The following is an 18335-nucleotide window of genomic DNA, read 5'->3' on the forward strand; positions in this document are numbered from 1 at the left end:
CGCAAGCGCGGGGGGATCCTGCCAGTCGGAACGAAACGGCCGTGGGTGGTGATGGTGACCTGGCATTATCGCAGTTTCCCCCCTTTTCGCCATTGACTATGGGCGCCGGGCGGCATATTTCCGATATCGCCAGTCTTCTCGAGAGCATAAACGTGCTGGTGGTGGTGGTGGTGGGACCCGGGGGGGGGGGGAGGCAAGTCGACGGCGATGATCAGGCGGTATATCGGGCGAGGCGGCGAGGCAGACTCGCCGTGGGGGACATGGCATCTTCTTTTTCAGCCATGCTGTAAAGTCGTAGTTACGTCCTTGGGGTCCTTTTTTTCACCGAACTGCCCTCTGTGATACACACATGGGGGGAGGGCCGTCATCGTCATACATGAATGTGCAGTGCAGTGCCATAGTTATCCAGTCCACTCCACGATGCCCGCCGACTTATCCGACTTGCGCCCCCGCCCGCCCGGCGGCGTAAGAGCCAGCAGGGATGCATGCATGCCTCGATCCATCCATACAGCTATGCTGCTCGCCTCGCTTCCATCAAACCCCTCATCCACCACCGCCGCCGCCGCCGCCTTTGGCCTTGGGCGGAAACCATTTCGGTCGGTCGGCGACCCTTTTAGTACTCAGTTACTCACTCACTCATGTATTCGCGCACTCACTCACTCACTCACTCACTCACACACTCACACACGCTCGCATCGCAAAGTCTCTGCGTCCGGGCCCCCATCCCGGCTCCTCAGCTGAACTCTTGTCAGATCGCCTCGAACCATTGACCGGAAGCCGGATCGTTACTAACTAGTCGAACCAACCAAGGAAGCAGGCGGGCAGAGCACGGACTCGGTGGTGCGCGGCGCTCGCGCGCCCGGAACACAAGGCCGCCAAAGAGTGACTACATTCATACATACGTACGAGAGGAAGAGAGAGAGACAGAGAGAGCAGCTTGAAAGAGGACGAAACACGCGTGGCGCATTGCACGCGAGCATCGCACCTGAACAGAGCCCCGTTGAACTGCCACACAGCACACGAATAAGATCACAATCCTACACAACAAAGCCAGCAGAAAGCCCACACGACGACGACGACGACGACGACGACGGCCAGGCGGCGGCGGCGGCGGCGACGCGGGCACGAACCCAAGTGTGTTTCGCCCATTGCGTTGGAAACGAGAAAGCAGAACAGGGCGGAATTTCTGCGCGGGACTCTTTCTTGTCATTGATTTGACCTGCCCGTCTTGCTGGGCATCCCTCCCTCGACCGAGCACTCAATGCGATAGGACGGGACGGACTTCTGCTCTGCCATTGACCCTTCATTGTCCCATGTCAGAGCTGACAGTTTGTTGACGAAATCGAAGACGACCACGGGATTCTTCTCTATCCCACTCTCTCTGTCTCTCATTCTCCCTTACCCATCTCAGTTTACAGCCCCCCTGCACACGCAGCACACGCACGGGGCATCAAGCACAACCCAGACGACAGGCCGACACGACCCTCGGGCCGACCACATCCTGAAAAGCGGCTCTTATCCAACACATAACTCCTCATCCTTCGACATCACTCTTCGTACCACCAGCCATGGACCGCTCACGGTCTCAGTCGCGGCATCCCTCGCGCCGCCGCCGCCGCCCATCGCCAACCTCCTCACTCTCCTCCTCCCCGTCCGCCTCTCCGCCACCACCCCGGCACTCCCACTCCGCCTCCCGCTCGCAGTCTCGCCGCCCCCCGCGACGACGCTCGTCCTTTGTCTCGCGCTCCCCCCCGTCGTCGCCGTCGTCGCGCCTCGCCCGCTCCCGCTCCCGCTCCCGCTCGTCCAGCAGCGGCGGCGGCGGCGACGACAACAGCAGCCAGCAGAGAAGGGCGAGGAGACAGCAGCGGCACAGGGAAAAGAAGGAAGGGCTCATCAAGGGCTCCGCGGGCCTGCTCCTCGGCATCGGCGTCGCCGCCGTCGTGGCGCACAAGTTTTGGCCCAAGGGCATCCTCTACGGCGGCAAGGAGGAGTGGGAGGCGACGCAGGTCAAGGAGAAGATTGTGCGCCGGCAGCGGCCGCGGCCAGGCTCCGAGGGAGAGGACGACGAGCGTGGCCGTGAGAGCGAATCTCGGCGGCGGTGGGGACGCGGCCGGAGTAGAGACGCTGCTGCCGCGTATTACGACTATGGGCACGGGTACGATGAGCGACGAGGAGGAGGAGGAGGAGGAGGAGGTGATGACGGGTACCGACCGCGGAGGATGCGCAGCCGCGGCGGCGAGAGAGTCTACTACTACGACGACGGCGACGGCGATGGCTTGATGGAGGCGCAGGCGCAAGCAAGGGGGCTCCGTGACGGACGTCTCGCCCCCGGTCCCGGCCCCGGTCTCGGCCCCGGCCCCGGAGGAGCGGGCGACGACAACGTCCGTCGCGCGCGCAGCACCGCCGGCCGCATCATCCAACCCCGGACCCCGAGCGAGGAGCGCTGGCGGCGCGAGGACGAGCCGCTGCGTCGACTGCGCGAGGCCCGTAACGACGAGCGCATGCGCCGCCGCGCCCAGGGCGGCTACTCACCCGAAGATCCCCTTCCCCCCCCTCACGGTCGTCCTGCTCCCCCTCCGCCTCATCCGCCGCCGCCGCCGCCGCCACCTGGAGTTACTATCCCTCCTCCTCCCCCTCCTGGCGTGGTCGTCCCTCCGCCCCCTGGCGTCACTATCCCTCCACCACCTCCCGCCGCGCCACCGGCACCCAAGAATTCTCCAGCGGGATACGTTCAGGAGAGGTATTACCGGAGGGACGGGTCCAGGGCGCACCCAGACGAAAAGATCTACGTGGTGGAGAGGGCACCGTGGTGAAGCGATGTCGCCGGTGCCCGCTCAAACGACGATATGAATTACGACTAAACCACCATCATGATGACGGATGATGAGACATGCATTGACGCATAAAGTGCTTTTAATACGCACCCGTGCTTGAGCCCCGGACCTAAACTGTACAAGATATGCAGCATCATTTATAGCTCTTCATGTGTTCATGCTCTAAAATCACACCTGCCCCATCCGTAGAGAGCTCCTCAAAGTATCGCAGCAACATGCATGTGTAATATCTGTGCGCCCATCATGGCGACCCGGCGGATGCTGGGCTGCTTGTGACCGTCTCTTCCACGTCGCTCTCCCTCGCCCGCACAGGCAGAGCACTCTGGAAAGAGTCCGCTCCCGTTCGCATCACCAATCCCGTCGTCAGGCTGTTCCCAAAGTACCTCTCCTTTCGCGTCAGCCTCCTCTCGCCACCCTCGAGCGCAGAATACGCGCTGCGCGTAGTGCGCATGCGCTTCCGTTTCCCGCCTTCGCTCAGCAGGCTGCTCAGCTTGAGCCGCTCCTGCATCAGCTGGTGCTCAAACGCCACGATGCCCCGGACCCATGGAGCCACGTCCAAGGTGATGAGCTGCATGGTGCGGTCGAAGACGGACGGATCCAGATGGGCCGTGGGTTGCGCTTTGGGCGACACCGCGATGGGGTCGAATGCATGCGCCACGTCCATCCTAGTCAGTGTTTGCCGACGAGAACAAAACGAGACGTCGAGTATCGAGATTGCTTCCTTCTCGTCTACCGGCCTCAGCTCCAAGGCGTCAGATGATTCCTTTAGGAAACTGTAGAGTGTCTGGCGTGCGAGAGATTGCAAGGCAAGTGCCATGTCGGCGTGAGGGCACGTCGAAACCGCGACGGGTTCGGCCTCCAGCAAGGAGCGGCCGATGATGAAATCGTCCTTGACTGCGTTGGTGAGCGCTGGCAACGTTGGATCCACGTGTTCCTGCAACATCGTGCCGAATGCTCCCGCCGAGCAGGTGTCGGCATCACTCAGCGCGACGCACATGTCATCGTACGCCGCGAGGGCTGCCAGACGCTGTCGAGACCTGTCGTCCGACTCTGACAGCGCTTTCGTAGGGCCGCCCATATTCAGCGTACCGAACCACTCTCCCATGTCCAGATGCCACGAATCCCACGACTGACGAAGGATCTCCTCTTCCGCTAGCAGTTTTTGAGGCGTTGCAGCAATCATGTCGCGGACGATCCACCCCATGCCGTGCAAGTACGTCCCCTGGCTGACGACCCGGACCACCTCGCCCCTCTCGTCTAGGTCCGAACCCTTGGGCCACCGCGGGTAGAACCAATCGAGCCCCCCCTTTCGATCGCCAACCCCGAGCTGGCACCAGTAGTTGAGCTCTGTGATTGTGGCCCGGAGATCCTCTCCGCGTGACTGATAAAGGGACTCAACAGCAGGTCTCGCGAGACAGTGACCCTCATTTGCGGCGATGAGAAGACAAACATCGACCGCAGCGCGGATGGGTGGGGGGCAAAAGCGGAAGACGCCGTGGAGGTGGAGGCTTTGCAGCGGTATCAAGCTCTCGTCGTTACAAGTTATAATGAACGGGCGCTTCGACTGGCTCATCAGACCCAAGAGAGTGGCCCAGAATTGCTTGTCTTCCTCATACAGCACGTCTGCTTCTTCGAGCAGAACGAGCGACTGCTTTTGAGCCTTGGGCACCGCCGACTTGGCCGACTCTTCGACCTTTTCTTTCGATTGTTTCTTGGCGTGTTGCTTGCTTGTCGCGGCGGGCTTTGGCTTGAAAAACGACGTCATCATGCCCTGCTTGCCAGACTCCGGCTTGTCCTTGGATCCCTCACTCCCTTCACCTAGCATGGCAGGTTGAGCCTTGTGTTGCTGGACAAGGTGGTTGCGCGTCATGTCGCCCACACGTTCCAAAATGTCCTTGCCACTTCTTCGGCTGCTCGAGTTGATTTCGAATATCTCGAAATCTAGTTCCTTTGCCACGGCGTAGACAGCGGCAGTCTTACCGCAGCCATTGGGACCGCTAATAACGATGGTGTTCTTGAGCTTGGCCGGGTCCTTATTTGACACATCGCCGGAGCGAACGATGGATCGCCTATGAAGAGCCGGTCCAACAAAGCTTTCATCCTCATCGCATTCCGTAAGGTCGTCTAAGTCGCTCTCTTCGTCGCCGCTGTCCACCACAAAACCCTCCAGCTTGTTCTTGCGTCTCTTCTTCTTTGGAGCCATATCGGCCTTGGTCTTGGACTTGTCTCCGTTCATATCTCCTCCAGATTCGACAGCTTGAACCTTCATGGCTACCAGCCATTGTTTCAACAGGCCTGTCTCTTTGCCACTTTGGAGAACCTCGTCCGCAGCTGCTGGTGCGTACTTTTGGGTCCAAGCAACGTTTTCGCATGTCGACTTGTCAAAAGCTGAGAGATGCGTCTCCAAAGAGAGATAGTGGCGACGAATAGCGGGATGGAGCATGATCTGCTTGTCGTTGGCTAGCTCATCGCGGCCCAGTCCGTCAGCATCAACTAAGCTCGCCAACGTCGACCTTGCCAACTGTTTTCGGACTCTAGCTTGAAGCTTGCGCCCACTTTCGAAGCGTCGCTCAGGAAGACGCAGCTCATTAGGGGCAGGCATAAAGCTATCCTCATCCGCAGGGAGGTCCCGCCGCACAGAGTCGAGGTCTATCCGGTTCATCAAATGAGCAAGGACTGACTCAGCTGTGCCGACATCTGTGACATGTCCCTTGAATTTTTTAGGCCCTCCCTCTTCGCGTTGGATCTCCGTTGTGATTTTGTCTTTGATGTCAAGTCCTCGTACATGATTCATTCCTGCAGGAGGCCATAAAGGGTGCATTGCGCCCGGGACTTTGGTTCCTATCGACTTGATACCGAATTGAGGAATATTTGTTGGCTTGCTTGAAGTAAATGGGTTCCTGGGCTTCCTCGGTGAGACAGGTGTCGACATGAAAACCGAGTTCCTTCTCGCAGGTGACCTCGTAGCTTCGGTTCGCTCGTTCTGACATGCGCCTTGCTGGGTCTTACCACTGAAGAAAGGATGAGTCGTCTTTTGTGTAGACGCTTGTTGTGAAGACAGGGCATTAACAGACCCTGTTCCTCCTTTTGCGCGCCGTTTCATCGGGGTAGTCGGGATTTGCAGGTTTCCGTCTAGGATTTGGGCGATCCTGTCGCCCATTTCCTTGCGGCTTCCTTCATCTCGCCCATATTGCAATCGTACAATCAAAGTCGGGCGTTTGTTCGGCTTCGGCTTCGGTGGAGAACCGAGGGTACCTGTCTTGGGATTGAACTTCAAGACTTTCTTAGCAGGACCTTGGAGGGCGGCGGTGGGGGTTGGTTGAGAAGTCTGGGGCTGTGCGTCGGAACCCTTATTGTGTTGCTTGGTCAAGGTGTCCCTTGCGGATGGCGTCGGAACAGCTGGTACTGGTTCTGGGAACTGTGATTGTACTAAAGCATCGTCTGGCTGCAGCTTGGTCAAATGGCTGACTATACCACCATCCATCGAGGTCGCGCCAGTAGCCCCATTCCTCCTCCTGCGGCTTGCAAGCTTTGGTTCAGAATTGTCGCGACCGGAACTAGTCTCAGTTTTTCGTCGCTTTGGCTGACGGCCGTCTTCCCCAGGTGTATCGTCAGTATTGGTCTCCTCTGCATTCGCGTGCGAGCTGGGCCCCGGGCTGTCTGAGGATGGAGCTGACGAGGGGTCACCGCCGGTGGGTTTGGCGAAGAAGGGGTGGAGTTTTTCGGGTGGTCGTTCTCCAACGCCTCCCTGTACCATCGTGGCGACCAGCACCGGGCCCATTGACATACGAGTGTCTCTGAGAGTAGGTGTGAAGGCGGACGAGAAATGGGCGAGGATGGGAGGTTGGAGAAAGGCGTAGGCCAGCGAGCTAAAGGCACGACATGGTCATATATAATGAGGAATCATAAAAACACCGGAAATCAAGCACCTTGAACTTTGCAACAGGGACATCCGTATGGTGTCCTGAGGGAGTCGACGCTGTGAATGAGTGTTGCGCTTGATGTGTGAAATCGTGGAGGGAAGGATCGCGTCACGAGCATGGGCTCCTTCCTGCTAGGACTGGAGGCGTCACGCGTAAAGACGCGCCTTTCTGCCAGGCGGTGGCTGCTAGCCGCGATACGTCAGGTCCAGCGATCGCTCTTGCTGCGCGGAGCCCGCTCGTCCATCCACCCGTTCGGTTGGACCGCCTGCCGTCCGTTTCGTGCCCCACTTGACCACTCAGTCACTTAGTCGCACCTTCTGTCCACCCGAAGGAACACAAGGGCCGCTGGCGCCCCACCACGGATTTTTGCGTCGGCCCGCTTTCCAATAATTTTTTTTGGCAGGCGCCCAGAGCTTCAAGTTGCGCCGCAGCGTTCATCTTCTCGGTGCTGATTCTGGCCTACGACTCTATCTTTCGTGGGTGTATATTTGTCTCGGATCATTGCCTCGAAGCCACCACAATGGCATCCGAGTACAGAATACACCGGCCGTACGTTCTGGCAACGTTGCCTCGGCCGCTCGACCATACCGACGGCAAGATTGCTGCGCGCGAGGTGTATGGCCAGCGAGACGGCCAGAAGAGGAGAAAGCGAACCGAGTTGGCTGTTGGAGTCGACGGCGAGACGGCCAGCATATATGATGTATGGCCTCAGGTGCTGTGTCCAAGATCCAATTGCTAATACAGGTCCAGGTCCCGGCATCGCGGCTCATCACCTCGTATCCCATCCCACCTCAGGAGTCATTCACCTGCTCCCCATACTCCGTCAGGATTCGGCAATCGAAGAGCAGCGATATTTTGCGCTATACATTTGTGGCGACAAAGGACGCTTCATCAAACAAGATCACTCTCTTCAAGGACGTTGTGCACCCCGATGGCAAGACAACCTCGACCAGCCTCTCCCAGCTACTGAAAACCTCGCCAGTCCGATACATCACGGGCTCCTCATCGACGTCGCAAACATCCGCCATTGGAGACATCGTGGTAGTTTGTCAAAATGGTGACTTTGTCTACTTGTCTGGCGAGACTCTGGCGGTGCAGTGGTCTTCTCCCTCGACTTCAACTGTTCAGGACGTGGTTGCGGGGGCCATAGACGATTTCGAAGTACAGCATGTATCGTCTGGGAGCATGTCTGAGTTCAGGGAAGGCATGTTTAAAGGCAGACCTGAAGTCTTTAGTGCGCTTCCGCGGGCGCTCGACTCGAACCCGTCCCTCGTTGCCATGGTTTCCAAAAGCGTCAGTCAAGGGCAAGCAAGCCGTCATCTAGTGGTGCTCGCAGCCATGCCTACGGGCGCCACATCATCCGGATTGCAGAAGCTGATACCTCTCGATGTCATTCCCATCGGAGCGCTTCACGGAAACGACAATGAGGCACCGAATTGCCAGATTGACATCCAGTCGGGCCTCTTCCTGGAACTTGTCGCCGGCAATGTCAGCATCTACGATCTGTCTAGTGCTGTCCCCAAGCAAAAGTCAACGGTCCAGCTGGATGGTGCCAAGTCCTTTATTCGACTTTCGCGACCTTTCATCTTGTCGACCTCGTCTACATCGATCGGTCTGTACAACTACCAATATCGCTCGATACACGCGAAGAGCGCACTCGACTTGTCGGAACTGCCACCTGAAAGCCAAGCCCCACGGTCTTGCCAGCTCATCACCTATTTGCGCAGCCAGGACCTCGTTGTGGCTTTGGTCGATAATGTCCTCGTCTCTGTGCAGATCGAGCCACCAAAGAGCCACGGCAAGAGACGCAAGGACGGCCTCCTAATCGATTCCATCGGCCGAGGGGCTGCGACTGAGATCCGCGCAAAGAAACAGAAGCACGAGGTCCCCTCTATGGAGTTTTCCCGACAAGTTCCGGGTAGCATGACCGAGTCCTACCTGGCAACATATTATCAAGACCTTCAGACTGCCGACCAACTACTTGGCAGCAACGACTTTGGGAAGTGGGAGGAGCTCTTGCGTGAGAAGTTGGGTATGAAGCTGCGAAAGGACACGCCCTTCGCGAATGGAGTTACTGCAAATGGCCAGACCTCGAGTGATCCTGAATGGAACTGGCTTTTCGAGGAGGCATATCCTGCCGTCGACCGCCGATGGGTTATCTACGGTCTCGGCCAGGTATTCTCAGTGGAGTCCGCGGCGTCTGAAGGGGCTCAACCTAGTCTACGCCTCATCCTTCCAGACAGCAATGTGACGACGTATCTGGTCGTCACTGGAAGTCTTACCATGTCCAATATCAAGCTCGCTTTCCGAGATGATTTGGGCCCCGAGGCAGACAACAAGGCGCTTGCCGGCGATCTGATCCAATGCTTGGCTGAGGCAGATCCTTCCATGACCCTACTTCTCAACTATCTGCAGGCCACAAAACTGGGTGAGGTTGAGTTACTACTGGCCATCCGAACGCTCATGTTGAGCATGGACCTGATTCCGGACGCCAAGAAGCTTAACAGCATGAAGCTGCTGACCGCAGACGCGCACGACACCAACGACAAATACGAGATGGATCTTGACGACCTAGAACGGGAGATTGCTGTCACAGAGCACTACTTGGGAGACGAATCGAGCAGTCGATCACGTGGGTTGACCCTAGCCTTTACCAAGCTTTGGCGCCTCCCTGCCGTGTCTGTGGTCAAGGCTCTCCGAGCGACAGTCCAGACCGAAGAGATACTGGCTCTCATCTATCTACTAAGAGTTGAGTTGGTGCGTGGTGCATGGACGACGCTGTATGTCGACCCGACTAGTTTTGAGGCAGAAGGCAATGATCCACCGCCGGATGGAGTCATTACCCTGATTGCTGACCTGCTCGGGCGGTGCCTGGATGCGGTCGGGGCTGGTGGCTGGCTGTTCAACGACGCCATGTTGTGGGCGGACAAGGCAGAAGCTGGCGACTTCCTGACGGCGCTCAAGCTCGAGGTGACGGCCGCCCTGGAGGGGATCGAAGAGGCCGTTACGCTTAACGGCCTGGTCGGCGAGGCAGTCCGATTTGGTCTGACAGCAGAAAAGGGTTGGGCAGCACGGCAGACGTGGAACACCAACAAGCCTATCCCCATGCAGCTGGACGGAAGGGAGTCCCGGCTGCTGCCACTGGGCTTGAAGACAAAGCAGCTGCCTACTAAGGAGAAGGTCGTCTCAGGAGGCGAGGTCGTTGACCGGAGCATGCGAGAAACCGGACACCTCATTAGTCAAAAGGTGGAGGCTTACTCGCTGGAGAAGCTTGCAATTTGAGCCGCAAGATCGCTAGCCAGGCAACCGAGCTTGCCGGGCTGTGCCGCCAGAAGGGAGGGTATCAGAGGCGATTGCGGCTGATTATTTTTGGGGGGGTGACGGGGTGCGAGGGGGACGGCGAGAAGACTCGAGGCCTGTCAGGGCGCGTTGAGGGAACTAACTAGTCAGGTGCTCTACCGATAGGCTCGGTGACCGAAGATGCCGTCGCCATGACGCAAAGGCGGATGGAGATTGGGGCGTCTTACGGGTAGGGTGGGCAGGGCACCGCGCGTTGAGGCTGTTGCATAGCGGTTGCATTCATGAAGGCCGGAGAGCCGCCCAGGCGTTAGGGTGCACATATGCGCGAATAGTTTGGAAGCACTGCAAATACACCAAGTTCTTGCGCAACGCATTACAGTGACAGCATGAGCAGCCAGGAGCTTTGCTGAGGAAGAGGAAAGTTCGGCTCTGGGAGCTTGCCCTCCGGGATCCTTGAGCGCATGTCGTCATGGCGTGGTGAGACGACATCACCAGTAGTGCAAGGTCCAGGCAAGCGGGCAGGTGGTGGTATGTAGCATTGCGATCGCCAACCACCAACAGCCGACATACGTTTTTTCCGAGGTGTCGCAACAGACCATGCTGTACATGTGTACTATAGAGGTCCTCCAAAGTGCAACATTGGGGAGGCTTTTCGATAGCCTTGTTTACCTCGGAGCCCTGTGGTAGGTAGTCCTTGGTCTCAAGCATGCCATCAACCAGCCCATGTGGTTTGCGAGCGCCATGTCTCTCTCTGATCGCCCACCAGTTCATGTTGGGTCGGGAACCGTGCCATCCTGCCGGCTGGTCGGTGGGGGCGAGAGCTACGCACCAAGTTACTTCGTACTCATAACTTGACGGATGTCCTCAGAGCTGTGCGACAAGACTTGGGGAGTGTGTGCGTGCTCCAGGAACGCCCGCGGGAATCTGCACATAGGGGGCGCTAAAGTCTGACTCGTGGGGAGCCGTACGAGGCGACTTTGGATGTGGCCTCGCGCGGGGTTTCGAAGCGCGACAATGGGACGCCCTGCGATGATGTCGGGCAGAGAAACATGGACAGGGGGGATGGAGGCCGGCTCAGTAATACTTGTTGCCTAAATTTGCGGTCCACTGCGGCCAACAGCTCCTGTGAGGAGGAAGCATCGATGAGGCTCTGCGGCCTTTGGGGGTGGAGTTGGTCGGATGGTGGGGACGAAGCCACGATGCGCTGCTGGGGTTGGATGGTTATGTGCATGTGTGGACGGCGCCGAGGGTGATTCGACATGGAGCTGCTTGGCTTTCTCGTCGGCAGACTCGAGACGGGAGCCCACAGAACGTCTGGGTAAGTTGCCGTCGGCCTGGTGGCGGGTGCTAATGCAATGCGCTGCATGAGCAACAGTCTGGCCCATCACCTGGAGTGTCGCGCACGAGTTCCAGGCGTAGGTCACAGCCTCACACGTCGGCCCCGTCCGACACAGTGGAGGCCCAAAGTGGCTCTCACGTCACTGAGTGGGCGGGCGTGTGGCTGCCAGTCATCGGCCCTAGAGTTTGCTATGCGCTGGCACAGCCCCAGCAATCATCGATAGCCTCCACCCCCTAGCATGGCGAGTCGCGACCCTCCTTTCCTTCTCATTCGTGTCGGGCCAGGCCCAGATACGAGTGCGATGGCGAAAAAGCAAACGATGAGCAGAAAATTCTCAGCAGAAGCGGTCCAGGCCGAGCGGGACGCGGACGAGGCCCCATCCGTCACGTAGCACCCAGCACGCCCGAGGCCGCTTGTGAAACTGGGATGGACGGCGTAATGGTGACGTGAGTCGGACTGGGATGACAAGCCGGCTGAACCCTGGGCTGGACTCAATCAATGTACTTCGTACTCGGCACAGCAGTGATCAGTCAGTCGGGGCCTGGGCGCAGCAACACCAACGTCAAGCCCGGTTCGGAGGAGATGGGGCGCGGACAGAGTGCCGGGCAACACGTGCGACAGGCATCATGGTTGGACAGCCCTGAAGGGCCCAATGACGACGTGATGACCGACGTCACAGGCTCTGTGCTGAGGACAGTGGGCCTCGTTGTTGGCGGCCGTGACCGAAGTGTCTGGGATCCAGGCCTGAGGAGGGAGCCTGGCGCCCGGGTAGTTGAAGCAAGCGCGGGGAGCCAAACACAGGCGCGAGACTCCCGTCGTTGGCTCTGGCGGGACAGGCCCAGGGCGCTGGTGGCAGTGGGAGAGTGGGGGGGGGGGGAGGCAGGGGCCCGAGGCGCCAGTCCACGCCCCAGGGTGGCGGGGCGCCCCAGCGGAGGGGTTCGTTCGGCCGCCATGCATGCATCATCGCATCTCCTGCCTATCCTTTGGGCTGGTGCTGGCGCTGCCCGGTTGCTTATTGTAGTGTGGCTTGCGCTGGAGGAGAATGGTGTGGTGTGGTGGATGCGAATGGACGGACGGACAAGAGGATCAAGCTGCGCTCCCTCCCAGCCTCGGAGAGGCTTGGTGCCTCCGTACTAACAGTACACAAGGTTACTCGTGGGTACTGAAGAACAAGCAGTTGAATGAAGTAGACCGGAGCTTCCAGGTTGCAACGTGTTGTGCCAAGGGCAGGCACGTTGGTGACCGAACCGCACCTTCCCAACCCAGGCGAGGGGGATGGCGCAGAATGATACTGGAGGTACCGTACCCAAGGTACGAAGAGTGTACCTCGTACAGGGCCGTGGGCAGACATTGCTTGTTTCCTTCCCCATCCAGGCCGTGGGCTGTGGCAGGTGCAGCCCGCCCTGTCTTGTCTTGTCTTGCCTTGCCTTGATCTTCGGCAAGAGTCACGCTCGCACTCGCCCACCCACCCTCTCTGTCGGCAGCCCAGCACCCACAAACACCACCTTGGACCAAACGTTTCCTTTTTTACTACTGCCTCTCACGACTGACCCTCTTTCATTCCTCCTCTCTTCACCTCCTTCCATCCGCACTTTCAACACCCTTTTCCTCTCGAGACTGCCGTCCTGAGCCGACGCTGCTCGTCGCGACTCGTCACTCTCGCGCACTAACACGAGTGTGACTCCAGTCGCGTACCCACGGGTATACGTACACTTACATCCAGCTCGCACCGCGACTAAGGCATCACAAGACCCGCCCGCATTACGTGACTCAACAGCGGAAGCAGCGCTTGTGTCGTCTTCTGTAACTTTCCGCGCTTACGAGAGCAACACCACATGAGAATTTGAATCTCCGACCAGTCAACGCCTGCGACAAGATAGACGCATCGTCTCCAGCATCACACCGGCATACCTGCGCCGAGGGGGAACCGCGGTCCCCTGCCCAATTTGGCCAGTCATGAGCGGTGGAAGCACTCTCGAACACATCGACGCCGTCGATGCCTTCGCCAGGACCCTTTTCATCCGAGCCAAACAGTACCCGAATCCGTCTCTAAGCGACGTTTCCACTGCCGTGCGCCACCTCCACCTGGCCTTGCGCCATCTGCGCGTCGAGGCTGCCGACCCGGACTCACTCCTCAACAGAGGCACAGATTCTACAGTGTATACTCGCCAAATACAGCCCATTGTACAAGACAGCGATTTCGCACTCAAGCAGCTCGAAACCGTCCTTGACAAGTATGACGCCAACGGCGGCCGTGAGGTAGATGGCATGGCGGACCGGTTGGCCACTGTCCGATCACGGCTCATCAACGAAAGGACTACGGTCGACATGTTCTTAGACACTGTGCAGTTGCACAACCCCGCCAACAGGTCTGCTTGCAATACCGTCCAGAGGAGCGAAGCCAGCCTTGAGGGCATCAAGGACAAAGTCGACAAGATTGCGACCAAGCTCTTCAGCCGCCGCGACAGCACCGGCATGGCGGACGATGAGGACCGACTGTGGCAAGAATTCAAGTTGGAGCTCGAAAAGGAAGGCTTTTCGTCTGACGTTCTCCGTCAACATAAGGTCCGTCGAGATCTATGCAAGCCAAATACGCGCGGCTGACACACATTCTTAGGAGATTCTGCGGGCCTACATCCGCGAACTGGAGACCATGTCAAGCCTCAACGGTGGTCCCCCACCTACAGTCCGCGGGATGCTTGAACATCATAGCCGCGTGCTTGTACCACCACCTGTACCACCAAAGATTCCCCAAAAGGAAGTGGCCCATCCCAGCATGGATAATGAGAAGTGTTTCGTGAGCATGAAGGATGAACGGCGTATGCCCTGCGACGCCCCTATTGCACCGCCGCCTCACAATGAACACTATTCGTTCTCGTCCGATGATGCGGGAAGTGATTCGGGGGAGTCTATGGCCCTCATTTCTACCAAGGATCTGATGGCCATGGACAGTATCCATTCGGGCATGGCCGGCCTGACCGTGCAACCACCCAGCCCAAACGGTTATGGAGTCTCGCCAAGGAGCCATCAAAAGTATCTGACTTCTGGCGTCGCTGGCACGTTGCCGCCACCTGGCCCTGCCGAACTCTCTGGGTCTCCTAATTCTCAGCTTGGATCATCGCCAAACTACGTCCATCCATTTCCACCTTATGGAGTTGCCGGCCAGCAGCCACCAGCATATGGTTCCAGCCCTAGGTCCATGCCGCCGCGCTTGGCCCCTGACCGTTATGGTCAAGATATTCCACTCGATGCCCCATGGACGAAGATTAAGCGCTCCCTGGTCAGTCCTGAGGTTCTTGAGCGTGCCGGCGTGAGATATGAGGCTCGACCGGAGTACGTCGCCGTCCTAGGACGCCTCAGCCGCGAGCAGATCGCCGCGTTTGCCCAGCAGAGCGCCGACTGTCGTACAGCGAGGTCTAGCAAGTATGCGCCTCCTAGAAGAGACGGAAAGCATGAGCATGAGAGACCGAGAGCAGATTCGAAAAGCAGTCGGGATGATGACGATGATGATAGCGTGTTATGGGATGAGAGCGATACCACCGACTACGATGACGATAAAACGCTCGACAAGGGCACCAAGAGCTACCCGTACATCGTGAACCCTCCGACAAAGGACAAGGCGTCTCCCTCTAGCACCGTTATGCCCAAGCCGATACTGAAGAACAAGAACGAGAATCACGTGCGCTTCGACCCGGAGCCCCACGAAGTGGACTCGAGGAATGGCTCTCTCAAAGATGAGCGCGAGCGGCGTCGAGACGGGAGTTCAAGAAGATATCGTGACCCACGCGACCGAGAAGGATCGGGTCGTGGCCGCGACGGATATCGGCGCGAGAGCGAACGAGATCGATATAGCGACAAGCATCGCGGGTACGATGGTGACTACCATCGCCCCCACCGTCGGGGTGACCGTGATCGACGAGGCGACCGCAAGGAAGATCGAACGATGAAAAAGAAAGCCTGGGGCGAGACGCTCGGTGCCGTGGGTATTGGCGGCGCCGCTGCCAGTCTCTTAGGCGTTCTCGCCGAGGCTGCCGTCGGCATGTAACACACAGCACGTGAGACTTCGACAAGAATTAGGATCATGTCGCAAAACATACCTCGACTCATATCCACGACGCTTCGCATGAGATGCTTGCATCTTGACCAGCTTGCAACATACTCGTTTGGATACTTTGGAACTGTACTTTTCAACCTTTTATTTCTACATGAGTCAATTTGTGAAGCAAGGGCCAAGGAGGGCAGGGCGGTTGCAAGTGGCACAATTTCGGGGACTACAGCACCCTGAGACGAGACTTTATTTGATGTACACGCTGACACGACTTACGATATGAACATTGAGCTTGGCTAGATGCAACGTTGGACCGCTATTGTAGGTTAGTGTAGGACATGGGACATTAGCTAGATACCCTACTGGCGAATGGATACAAAGCATGAGGCGTCGATGTTTGCTGACATGACCTCATATGGTACAAGGCGATGATGGTGCCGTGTCGTGCAGATATTTGGACTTGACAATTATACATTTACGCTGCAATGTATGCGTAGGCTTTACCCTGCCCTCTACCGCAGCAGCTCTTCTTCCAGCCTATTCCACCACTCCCTCTTGTCCGCGTCGGCTGGTGCCTTGCCTAGCTTGTCGAGCCTGGCTTTTGGCCTGCGCCGCCACTCGAGGACCCTCATGGGTTGCACCCGGGGCCATTCAAAGTCAGACTGATCGGCGCCCTCGAGGTCACGGACTTCAAAGCCGGCCTTCTTCGAGGGCAGGGTGACACGCCATTCGCGGAACCACTCGAAGCGGCGGGTGGCCTCGGGGCGCTCGAGCTGGACGTGGCCCTGCTCGGTGCGATAGCGGATCTGGGGGTGGAAGAACTCGGGGAACTCGGCGAGGAGGTCGGGGACGAGAACGCGGGCGAAGGGGCCGACGCGGTGGAGGCGGTTGCCCGATGCGGACTTGAGGAGGCGGGTGAACCAGCTGGAGATGCGGTGGTGGGCGTCGTCCTTGCGGAGCTGCGCTTGGAGGCGCCGGCGGCGGGCGGGGGTGGTGAGCGCCGAGGAGGATGGTGGCAGGGCTATGTCGTTTTGGAGAATCTCGTCGAGGAGCGCCTTTTCGTATTCCTCGACGAGGGAGTCGTAATATGGCAGGATATTGTGCCGGATGACGTCGAGCGCGGTGTCAAACGACTGCTTCTTCAGGAGCGTCTTGACGTAGATGTCGTAGTCGTCAAAGGAAGGCTCGACGTTGTGCGGCTCCGACGTCATCACGTTCCAGACCTGTAACACGTCGTCGGCCGAGGTGGCTGTGTCCTGCCAGTCATCGCGGAGTCGGCGCATGGACTGGAAGGGCTTGGAGGCGCAGACATATGTCCAGCTGAGGGTGTTGGACCACGTTGCCGCGGGGATGGGCACGTCGTACCGGCGTGAGACGAAGTCGACGAGCTTCATGCCGAGGGGGATGAGCGACATGGCGCCAAAGGCCTCGACGATGGCGTCGAGGAGGCGCACGGTGGGCCTGAGGGGGGAGTCAGACAGCAGGTCGACTCCGCCCGAGATGTGGATGCCCGCAGGCTGGTCGGCAGCCGCTTCGATCTCGATGCCGTAGTAGCTCTTGAGGATCATGGTGACGTGGTCCAAGGAGCTGGACCGCGCAAAGGCGATTATGGAGGTGCATAGTAGCGCCTCGTCCATCTCGAGTCCGTAGTACAGGGCGCGGACCCAGTGGTTCTTGTAGGCGCTGAAGTCGTAGCGGCGGCGCAACAGGCGTCGCAGGTCCTCGTCGGGCTCCTCGCGCCTCCGGTTCCAGGGCTCGCGCTTGAGGGCGTTGAGGCTGAGGCGCATGTGGTCCATACGCCTGATCCTCTCCCTGGGCAGCGGATCGCGATTGCTGTACATGTGGCGCGCGAGATTGGCGACGCGGGAGCGGTCGAACTGGTAGTACAGGGGCTCGGTGATGAAGCGCGCCTTGATGAACTCGTTCCAGGTCTGCGAGGTGCGCGAGTCCTGGACGCCGTGCTTGGCCATGGCGTTCCATATCTCCTTGGCGGCCCGGTGGCCGACGGCGGCGCCGGCGCAGCGGAGGCATACCTCGTAGTCGGAGGGGGTGAGGCTGTTGCTGCTCGAGTCCCCCCGCACGTCGATGAGCACCTGCAGTGCCGGGAGGAGTCTGCAGTGACGCGTGCGCACGCCGAACTCGTCCACCAGGTCGCCCACGTCCATGAACTGCGTCTGGCCCTGCGTGATGTTGAGGCCGTGGGCGACATCGTGGGCCGGAGACGCGACTGGGTCGAAGCTGCGAAGTAGTTCTGACAAGGTCGGGCCCGGAAGATGCTGCGCTTGTCGCACAGCAGCGTCATGTAGGGGCGACGACGTGTCCGCGAGGATGTCGGTCCATGCCATAAAGGCATCAAAGAGCTGGTCTGTGTTTTTGGTTTGGAGCGCGCTCAAGACATCGTCCAGCGCCGTGCGGTCGCGCCGCGGGAGAAGATACTCTGGGGGCTGGGCATGCTGGACAGTTGCTTGTGAGGCGGCGGCCTGAGATGCTAGTCGTCGTCGACTCGGGGTCGCTGATGAGCTGGAAACGACGGCATTACAGCGAAACGGGGCGTCATGGCGAGGCGCGTTGAGGGCAGAGATGGTGCAGATGCGCGGCGAATGCTGCCAGATTGGTCGCCTCAGCGCCATAGTCCCTCGATGCGGCGCGGTGCGGTGCGATGCGATGCACACGATGGGCGCGCTCGTGTCGAGGGGATTCAGGAACGCACACGGGAAAGAGGGGGCGGCTGCCAGCTTGAGCTTGACAATGGGGCATCGGCCGCTAATTTGGAGTCCGTCTGGAGTCTGGAGCCACAGCGGAGCGGCGAGACCCATTGATGGGGCCAAAAAGTTGGGGTAGTACGGGGAAGAGCATATTGCCCGGTTACTTGCATTTCGGATCAGGTACTC

At 58.9% G+C, this 18335-nt stretch overlaps 5 protein-coding genes across 5 annotated transcripts; 3 read left to right on the top strand and 2 right to left on the bottom strand.

The window, feature by feature from the left end:
• Window positions 1-420: 420 nt before the first annotated feature.
• On the top strand, window positions 421-3015 carry JDV02_003562 (uncharacterized protein; the record flags this gene model as incomplete). The annotated part of the gene is made up of 2 exons (XM_047984695.1): window positions 421-465; window positions 1866-3015. The coding sequence occupies 2 exons, from the start codon at window positions 421-423 to the stop codon at window positions 2811-2813; spliced, it is 993 nt and encodes a 330-aa protein (XP_047840670.1). The 3' UTR covers window positions 2814-3015.
• JDV02_003563 (uncharacterized protein) lies at window positions 2468-6848 on the bottom strand. Its single transcript, XM_047984696.1, has one exon. It carries the CDS (start codon window positions 6619-6621, stop codon window positions 3076-3078), a length of 3546 nt encoding a protein of 1181 aa, XP_047840671.1. The 5' UTR covers window positions 6622-6848; the 3' UTR covers window positions 2468-3075.
• Window positions 6849-7166: 318 nt separating this feature from the next.
• Window positions 7167-10359, top strand: JDV02_003564 (uncharacterized protein). The gene is made up of 2 exons (XM_047984697.1): window positions 7167-7457; window positions 7508-10359. Exons 1-2 carry the CDS (start codon window positions 7278-7280, stop codon window positions 10037-10039), a joined length of 2712 nt encoding a protein of 903 aa, XP_047840672.1. The 5' UTR covers window positions 7167-7277; the 3' UTR covers window positions 10040-10359.
• Window positions 10360-12889: 2530 nt separating this feature from the next.
• JDV02_003565 (uncharacterized protein) lies at window positions 12890-15954 on the top strand. The gene is made up of 2 exons (XM_047984698.1): window positions 12890-13961; window positions 14014-15954. Exons 1-2 carry the CDS (start codon window positions 13353-13355, stop codon window positions 15439-15441), a joined length of 2037 nt encoding a protein of 678 aa, XP_047840673.1. The 5' UTR covers window positions 12890-13352; the 3' UTR covers window positions 15442-15954.
• JDV02_003566 (uncharacterized protein) lies at window positions 15900-18260 on the bottom strand (the record flags this gene model as incomplete). The annotated part of the gene is made up of 1 exon (XM_047984699.1): window positions 15900-18260. One exon carries the CDS (start codon window positions 18258-18260, stop codon window positions 15957-15959), a length of 2304 nt encoding a protein of 767 aa, XP_047840674.1. The 3' UTR covers window positions 15900-15956.
• Window positions 18261-18335: the final 75 nt, after the last annotated feature.

Source organism: Purpureocillium takamizusanense, chromosome 3, assembly GCF_022605165.1.
Source record: "Purpureocillium takamizusanense chromosome 3, complete sequence".
NCBI lineage: Eukaryota > Fungi > Ascomycota > Sordariomycetes > Hypocreales > Ophiocordycipitaceae > Purpureocillium > Purpureocillium takamizusanense.